The 9,069-nt window shown below is 34.7% G+C and overlaps 1 protein-coding gene across 5 annotated transcripts; it reads right to left on the bottom strand.

The window, feature by feature from the left end:
* Positions 1-1,124: 1,124 nt before the first annotated feature.
* LOC129319434 (DEAD-box ATP-dependent RNA helicase 10) lies at positions 1,125-8,614 on the bottom strand. Of its 5 annotated transcripts, none has more exons than XM_054964511.1 (15): positions 8,447-8,600; positions 8,074-8,254; positions 7,557-7,704; positions 6,624-6,753; positions 6,437-6,506; positions 6,073-6,135; positions 5,756-5,830; positions 4,183-4,302; positions 3,525-3,566; positions 3,361-3,435; positions 2,726-2,872; positions 2,446-2,583; positions 2,093-2,204; positions 1,916-2,004; positions 1,125-1,585 (listed from the first exon to the last, which is right to left on the bottom strand). In XM_054964511.1, exons 3-15 carry the CDS (start codon positions 7,687-7,689, stop codon positions 1,463-1,465), a joined length of 1,317 nt encoding a protein of 438 aa, XP_054820486.1. In that variant the 5' UTR covers positions 7,690-7,704; positions 8,074-8,254; positions 8,447-8,600; the 3' UTR covers positions 1,125-1,462. The 5 variants fall into 5 exon arrangements, with proteins under 5 accessions (XP_054820486.1, XP_054820477.1, XP_054820492.1 ...); XM_054964502.1 differs by having other exon boundaries at positions 8,100-8,254; XM_054964517.1 differs by lacking the exon at positions 8,074-8,254 and having other exon boundaries at positions 8,459-8,614.
* Between the last annotated feature and the right edge of the window lie 455 nt (positions 8,615-9,069).

Genomic DNA, 9,069 nt, shown 5'->3' with positions numbered 1-9,069 from the left:
AGGTTATAAAATCAAGGGAACTTTGCTCATCAGTCCTCATGATATCCACAAGCAACCAAGTAATATCCTTGGTGACAAAATTAATAGCCACAAGATCAAGGTTAAATCTAGAGGGGAAAAAAATAACTTCTGGTATGTCAAACCAAAATTCAAATTCCTCCTGAATAGATACCACATTTAATATTCAATCATACCTCTAACAGATTATTGTGAATAAATACATACCTATACAACAACAACAACAAGCCTTTATCCCACTAAGTGGGGTCGGTTACATGGATTGCAAGATGTCATTGTGCTCTATCATTTATCAAGCTTTTCGAAATATTATTAATTAAGAGATCACGTTCAACAACTTCCAAGAATGTTTTCTTAGACCTTCCTCTACCCCTCTTAATCGGACTCAAAGTTATATGTTTCACTCTTCTCACTGGTGCCTCCCTTGGTCTTCTTTGTACATGCCCAAACTATCTCAACCGATTTTCTACCATTTTTTTCTCAATAGGTGCTACCCTCACTTTTTCGCGTATGTGCTCATTTTGAATTTTATCTTTACGCGTATGTCCGCACATCCATCGTAACATTCGCATCTCTACTATTCCAACTTTATACTCTTGCTGTCACGTTAGAGCCCAGCATTCACTACTATATAACATTACTGGTCTAAGAGCAGTGCGATAAAACTTTCCTTTAAGTTTATTAGGCATCTTACGGTCGCAAATAACTTCTCTAACTTTTCTCCAATTAAACCACCCAACTTGAATCCTATGTGAAATATCTCCACTAATTTCGCCATCATTTCAAATAATGGCTCCCAAATATCTAAACTTTTCCACTTAAAGTATAATTTAACCTCCCAATTTCACTTCCAAATTATTATTGAAGTCTTTTACCAAATTTACAGTATAAATATTCCGTCTTACTCCTACTTAAATAGAAACTTTTCAACTCTAATGTCCTCCTTCATAACTCGAGTTTGCAATTAACCTCTTCTCTCATCTCTACTATAAGAACTATATCATCTGCAAAGAGCATACATTTAAAAAATTTTCCTTGAATATGTTCCATCAAAATAAAAAAAAAAATAAGCAATTAAAAAAATAAAAGCCACGCCACTCACTGTCTAGCTAGTATAGATTTGCCATAGTTGATTACCTCATAACTGGTATGATTACAAGATACGTCCCTGACCAGCAAATTAAACACATGTGCATTACTAGTGCAGACAGTAACAGCTTTCCTATTCGCTCGATGGTAAAAGTTTAAAACATTAATTTCTCGATGACGTACATTTCATTTAGATCCCTCAATGACCAAGCTCTCTCACCTATGACATTAGCAGAAGCGTGTTACATTAAAGAAAACTCAACCTAATGCAGCAACTAAATTAAATATTAAATAAATATCAAAATTGCCATATACAATCAAAGATTTCAAAAACAAATCCAACAGAGGTGTATTCTCATTTCTTTTTGAACTTCTTGGATGATTTTCCATCCTTGAGACCTAAGTATTTCTCGATATCTTCCTCTTCACTATCTCCTTCACCCTTCCTTCTCCTCTTCCCTCCATTCTCCTTCATTTTCTGCATCAGATAATGAAGAGTTTAACAGAATCATAACACTTGCAGAAAATGAAGAGTTTAACAGAATCATAACACAATTGTCTAAATCACATCATACCCATTAGCTTATTAATTTCTTCATAATGAGAAGTTAATTTCAAAAAAGATAAAACCCCATGGAACTCGTGTTTGCAATCTGATCTTCCAATATATAATGGACTAAGTTTTGTCCTATTTAAAAAATACTATTCAAATCTAATCTAAAAGATAATTCTAACGAAACTAGGAAATCCCAATTGTCTTCGCATAAAATAAATAGTCCTTATTTTCAACTCATATTCCATCATTTACCATCATTGATAATCTTTTGGCCTCACTAACACGCTCTTCCAAAAGAAGAACCTCCTCTTCCTGCGCAGGATACTCTGGTAACTTCTTCCCTGAAGTATGCAAACTACACGATTAGACCTTGTTCCTTCATTAGGATGGCAGAAGCAAAGCTTGGAGACAAGGGGATACACAAGTAACCTATAAGCTTCTCTATCTGGATGTACCACTCCAGCTCGTATTGATTGACAAGGGAAATGGCAACACCAGATCGCCCAGCCCGTGCAGTTCTTCCCACACGATGTATATAATCCTGTAGCTCACAAGATCAGAAATTCATTGCACAGAAACACGGGACAAAATTCCAAAAAAGCTCTACGCATTTCATAATTTCAACGGATCTGTACAAGTCATGCCCCATAGAACAATGATATTGAAGACAAACATGGTATGATTGTGCTGATCAATCTTAAATCACACAACAGCACCAGCTGAATGTTTCTGTTCTAGATGTCGAAAGTCAATAAAGGTTTAAAAATAGATAGTATTATTACCTTTGAGTTCGTAGGAATATCATAGTTGATAACCATATCCACTGTGGGAATGTCCAGACCTCTGCTTGCCACATCAGTGCAAATAAGGATATTGCAATCCCCAGACTTGAACTTATTCAAGGCTCCAAGTCTCTTTGACTGTCACAAGATACCCATAATAAAGGTTAGAGACACATCATTTACACACCCACAGACATGCACTTTCTCCACCCCAAACATTCCTCTCCCAGAGGAAAAGTAGAAACCAACAAATTAGAAATACCCAAATCAAAACAATTACTTGGCTCATATGACCGTTAATTGGGATGGCTTTGAGACCCAAATTTCTAAGAGTTAAAGCCAGAAGCTGAGTTGAATCACATGTGCGAGTAAACACCATGGATGTGCTTCCAGCCATTTCAGTCAGAATATAGACCAGGTAGCAATCCTGTGACACACAATAAAGTCATGAACATGGTCATAATAAAGCCATGAACATGGACGTGCTAGATTTATTCAATCTAAACAATGCTTCATAATCAAAGCTATATGTTTCAGTGCCACAACTCTCTTTTCCAGACTATATAGGCTGTTAGTAGTATGTATTATTTAAAGGAAAACTAAACTCAAATATGATTTCTATTTTATCACCGAACATTGATACAATTTCTTTTTTAAATCACAAAAGTAACACCAATCTTTGACAACCCAACCAACACAATCCCATTAAAGAGTTCATTACAGGAAAGTAAAATGATAGACTACTAAATTTTGTTAGATGTTGAATGAATTCTTGGGTAAAACCAGGAATATTTTTTTTAACACTTTGTATAACATTATGTCATTACAGATTGGACCAGGAATCCATTACCCATGAGTAATAAGAGATTCAGTCAATTCTAGCAAAAAAATTTCAGACAGGTAAGAACAACAAACCTTGTGCTTGGCAGGCAAAAAGCGAAACTGCTGCTTCAAAGTGTCAACGGTAGAATATTTAGATGCTGCTTCAATCTGAATTAAGTCAAAACAAGAACTTCAGCAAAATCTGAAGGGCTGAGAAAACCTAAATGCAGAAACAAATATAGTAAGTTAAACAGTACCTTCACAGGATTCCTTAAACAAACCCTTTGGAGTTTTTGGACCTGCAGCATCAAGAATGCATTCAATCAGCGCTAAATGTTTTAAGACTGCAATAACGAAGGAAGCCCCTAGATCTAAAGAGGCAGAGTTCATGCCACCAATAACACATTAAGAATAATAAAATAAAAAATTGCAAATGTCTACAGCACAGTATAGAGGTATGAAACCAAGTTAGAACCCTCCAAAATGATACCAGCAAGCATATATGCATAAAAGTATACGATTGCTCACCACCAGTCCACCCCCTTCTTTTAAATTTAGCAGCTCCTCAGAAAAAATTCCCTTTCAATTTCTCTAAAAGATCTAATGAATACGTTTAAGAATCTTTTAAATGTATAATTTTAGTGAAATGAGAAATATCGTTAATCATTTTTGTATTTGCAAGGGAAAAGGATTCCACCAAATTGATAACTAACTTGTCCTGCATTTTTAGGAAGTGTAACATCCTAAAATTTTTTCTCAAACAATTTACTCAACCAAGTAGAATTAGTTAATTTACTCAACCATGGTAAACAATGGTAATTTATGTTTACCATTGTTTACCATGGTTGAGTAAATTGTTTGAGAAAAATTTTTAGGGTGCTACAAAGTGCACAATTCCAGATAAATCTACCATACCTTCTTAGTCATCGTAGCAGAAAACAGAAATGTTCTTCTTTGTTGAGGGATATTTTGCAGAATCTCATTGAGAGATTCCTCAAAATCCTCATTCAACAGCCTGTCAGCCTCATCTAGGACCTGCCCAAAACGCAGAGAATTCAAGCATCTCAAAATAAATGATACATAAGTCAAGAATATATGATAGACAACAAAACAGAAAAAGATTTTCTGCATCTGCAACCAGGTCAAGCATCCATAAAGAATGGTTGAATGGTCAACACAAGGCAGATAACCAAGACATGTACACAGATTGCCAACTACAACTGATCTTTCTTTCAACATAACAACATGGCAAATAAGCAGAGCAAGATATGAACATGAAAATTCGACTGACTCCATCACATGAACGAAAATAACCTAAAATTAAACAAGGAGAAAACGTAAAAATATCACTAATCATCAACTTACATCAGATAACTTCAGTCCATTCACCAAAATCAATTGACTAAATCATCTACAAAAATCCTTCACTGATCTAACCATGGGAGGCTCGTAAAAAAATATAAATGTGCAAACTGTTAAACTTATATAAGCAGGAACAAACGAGGTGGGCAAATAATGCACACAATGAACCAAACATGCTATATCTTTGGTATGAGGAAGAGAAGCGAAGCCCATGTAATTGTTCATGTTGCTTAGAATACCCAAACAAAGAAAGAAAGGGAACATGAGGGGAGTATTAGAGATGAAAAGGGGGGATGGGAAGTTCATAAATCTTTGCCTTGTTTGTTTAGTTTAGTTAGAAGGAAAGAGAGAGAATAAAAGACAATTTATGTATACATTTTTACATTAAGTAATAAAATATGTATAATGAATGATTCTTTTTATAAAATGACATCAAAAGTTATATTTTCTCATGCAAAAAAACAGTTCCAAAACCAGCTGCAATGAGAAGGGGCGCAAAACCCAGGGCCTGCGTCTCACTTCCATCCCATTCCTCACTTAGGCATCCAACAAAACAGCAGGACCACTCCTTCCTTTACCCACTCCCCTTTCAATTGGCTCAATTCCCTATGACCAAAAGTATTATTCTAAGGTAAAGATTTCATTTTATGACAAAATTGCTATTTTTAAAATTTAAATGAAATGTTTAATCAGCCCTATCATGAAGCCCTCAAACTGACAGAATTTACTACTCTAAAGAACAATAAAAAGAGAATATTTTGGAAAGCCTCAACAAGGGGAGGTTCATGTAACATTTATTTATAATTGAGTAAAAGGTTGTATAGTTTGGGATACAACCAATGTGGGACCTATATAGTCTAACTAAACTAATAAGATGAACAAAATACTACTAGTCCAACAACAACCATAGAAAATACTCCCACAAACTTAATCTCGCAAAGTAAGAATGAAATAATGAATGTGCATTAACTTTCATAAGAACAATTAACAAAAGCCCTGCATGATGCACTAACAATATATAGACAGTGAATAAAGTCCATACAATGCATACTACCAATAGATGAAAAATATAGAGGCAAACCCATACCAAAATAGAACAGCTTGATTCAAATGAAGACATTCTTACCAAATATTTTAATCTGTTAAGAGTAAAACCTTTAGTGTTTTTTAGGTGATCTAAAACACGACCAGGTGTCCCAACCTGCGAGAATAATCACAATCATGAATGTCAGTGCCACCTAAAGCTCAAAAAAGTCATTTGCACACCACATTAACACCCCCTCTCACATTCACTAATACTCTCAAGAAATTGAGGATTAAAAATCCAATAGGTGCTCACTTAATTAGTACAACAAGAAGCCCTATCCCACTAGGTGGGGTTGAAATAATATTGGAGAACAAGAAACTAAGAAAATTTACAAACATGTCTATGGTAACACTTACAATAATATGAGGCTGCTTTGCTATCTTAATTGTCTGTTGCACCATTTCAATCCCTCCAACTAGCTAGAGAAAAAGAAGGTATAATAAAAAGATTGCTAAAGTAAGAATATGTAAACAAAGAATACAGGCACCAAAACACCACATGATAAAGTTAAACCTGCAAAAATTGAGCAATACAAGCAGAGAGGAATAACTCATGGGAAACTGAAACTCATGATCATCAAGTTAGGTATCAAATGGTAAACAGTGCGTAAATTACAAACAAGGGACATCAGACAGACATTATTCATCAAGCAGTAAGCAGGCAGCCAAACTGTTCATGCACAACAAAACATGCCAATAAAAAAACTAGACAGAAGCTCACCACAGCACACTTGACACCAATTTCAGCACCTAATGCTTCAAACTGTTCAGAGATTTGAATAGCAAGCTCTCTAGATCAAGAAAAAGGTAAAAACAGGATAAGAAAGAAATCAGCTCTATACCAGTGAGAATAATTTCATTTTATTAAAGGCATAAATTGGCAATGAAATACAAGATTAGGTATCAACCTTGTAGGAGACAACACACAAGCAAAAAAATCTTTTGGTCGCGGTGCTTCTAGAAGAGCATGCAGTATCGGAAGAGCAAAAGCACCAGTCTTACCAGAGCCAGTTTGTGCCAGCCCAATAACATCTTTTCCTGTGAAAGGATCCATACAAAAATACTATCAGCATATATTGAGCTATTCTGGGGAGATCTATTAGAGTAGGAATTTATTATATAAACTAAAAATAAGGCCATAAAAATATCAATAGCCATAGCATTAATTTTCATTTCTATTCTATTGATTCATTATCTAGCAACTTTTATAAAGCAATAAAATTTGATACACAAATCATTGGTATAATTCAGTAAATCAAAAACCTGCAAAAAAAAAAAACAGAGCAGGTCAACTAGTTTTAGATATTTCGGCACAATTATAGACAGCAAGGTTTTGTGACAGTGTAATATAAGCTGTTTTCTATCCATTTGGTTGGTTCAAAATCCCCACATTTCAACAAGAAGCTTTTAACATCTTCATAGCTTCTCAGTAGTGCTTAACAAATGGCATTTCTTGGGGACTTCCTCTATAATTATGCAGAGGGATTGAAGAATTTCATTGTATTGATGAGTTTACATTATTTAAAGAATTATTTATTTCGATTTCAAAAAAAAAAAAAAGTTGATGGTTGGTGTATAACCAGACCTGATAAAAATGGATTTTCTACATCTACTCATCAAGAGTGTCCACCATTTTGTATTCTTGCAATGGCATCAAGAATGTTCTCAATTAATCATAAAAGAATGATCACCTCCAGTTTTGATTTTATTTTCTTAGCTAAATCAATCATTTAAGTGTTGCTCATTACTACCCATTTCTTCCTTTTCCCTGCATAGAACATACAAGAAACAAAGAACATCGTAAAACCAGCACTCTCATAACAACTCATTAGATCATCAACCTTCCAGTGCAAGAGGGATTGCTTCAGCTTGAATCTTCAATGGTTTTTTCCAACCCAACTTTTCACAGGCTTCCACCAGCTGCTCAGATAAGCCCAGATCCTTAAATGTCACTCCTTCATCATCTTCTGCCATTTCTCAGTAACTAATCTGCCAAAAGAATCAAATTCATTTTAAAGAGATTAATGACTTGTGTATACAAAATTCAGGAATTCTTTTCTAGGCGCTAAAACTAAACTTCAACTCTATTTTTAAAATATGTCGATGATTATTTTTAATTACTTTAATTTAATAATTGACAGAAAGAAGTAGAGGTCTTCAACGCAATACAGATACTTGTACAAGGAAATCGAGAGTAACACGATGAAAAGTTAAGGAGCATACAGCTTTGTGTAATTATATCAAACACTACGAAGTCATTCCGAATGGCGGCCTTCCACAAACATTCTTGAGTACAAGTGTTACAGACAATTACTAAATGCATATATACAAAAACACAGTAAATAATGACGACCGAACCTAATTTATAGAAGAACAACCACGACCTGATACACAGTTTGGAAGCTGTTTCCCGAAACAGGAATAACTGTCCTAGTTGTGCGGAGCCGGCCGGTGTCGTGTGGTCGAGGCAATACCAACTTGGATTGGTGCCAATGGTAGAGACTCTTTATTCTTATTTTTTTTAAGAAGAAGAGTGTAACTGGAAAAGAGACAAAGCATACGTGAGAGGCCAGTGAAAATTACTCGTGGACGATTTCAAAAGAGAGAACCACAAGCAGAGAGTCACAGCACGAGAAGACAGAACCACAAGCAGAGCCACATCAGACGAAGAGAGCTAGAGACCCAAAATAAAGAAGCATTTCGATGACAAAAGGGAATAACAAAAGCTCACCTTGCTGTCAACCTTCGCCGGACGCCTCCCTGTTGCTGCAGTGGATGTGTATCGGTTGGAGATGCTCCGTCGCCTTCTTCGCCGGACGCCTCACTCTCGCGCAGCACGCTCTTCAACTCCACCGACTGGTCTGGCGGTAGAAGAGGGGGAATTACTAGGGTTGAAAGGGCAAGGAGTTGGGCCGTTGGGGTGGAAATGGGCTCCGTCGGTAGATTTCGGCCAAACATTGCTTTGGGGCTGAAAGTCGCGTGCGTTTGGTTTTTAATTTATCACCAAAATTTATTTGATAAAAATCATCTCTTATAATAAAATTTATGTTTAAATATTAAAATATTTAAAAAATATAATAAAAATTTTAAATAATATAAAATTTAATTTATAATGTTAAAAACTTAATCTCTAATTATTTATACTTTTTTAATTTATAATTTTTAAAAATATGATAAAAATTTAAATTTTTATTATACATTAATGTTAAAACTTAACATAATTAATTACTTAATTTATAATGTTAAAAACTTAATACTTAATTATTATTATAATTAAAATAATAATTATATTTTTAATGAATTAACTATTTTTTAAATAAAAAATAAGAGATTAAACTCAAATTAGTGTAGTCA

This window comes from Prosopis cineraria, unplaced genomic scaffold (genome assembly GCF_029017545.1).
Source record: "Prosopis cineraria cultivar Desert tree isolate PC_DT_omini unplaced genomic scaffold, ASM2901754v1 PC1, whole genome shotgun sequence".
Classification (NCBI taxonomy): domain Eukaryota; kingdom Viridiplantae; phylum Streptophyta; class Magnoliopsida; order Fabales; family Fabaceae; genus Prosopis; species Prosopis cineraria.
The sequence above is the reverse complement of the archived record's forward strand: the minus strand, read 5'-3'. Positions and strand labels throughout refer to the sequence as shown.

Excerpts from the sequence above, each read along its gene's own strand:
- LOC129319434 (XM_054964517.1), bottom strand. The coding sequence starts at position 7,689 with ATGGCAGAAGATGATGAAGGAGTGACATTTAAGGATCTGGGCTTATCT. Across the intron at positions 2,584-2,725 it reads TTAACGGTCATATGAGCCAA|TCAAAGAGACTTGGAGCCTT; the intron begins GTAATTGTTTTG and ends ATCTTGTGACAG. Across the intron at positions 2,205-2,445 it reads ATATTCCTACGAACTCAAAG|GATTATATACATCGTGTGGG; the intron begins GTAATAATACTA and ends TGTGAGCTACAG.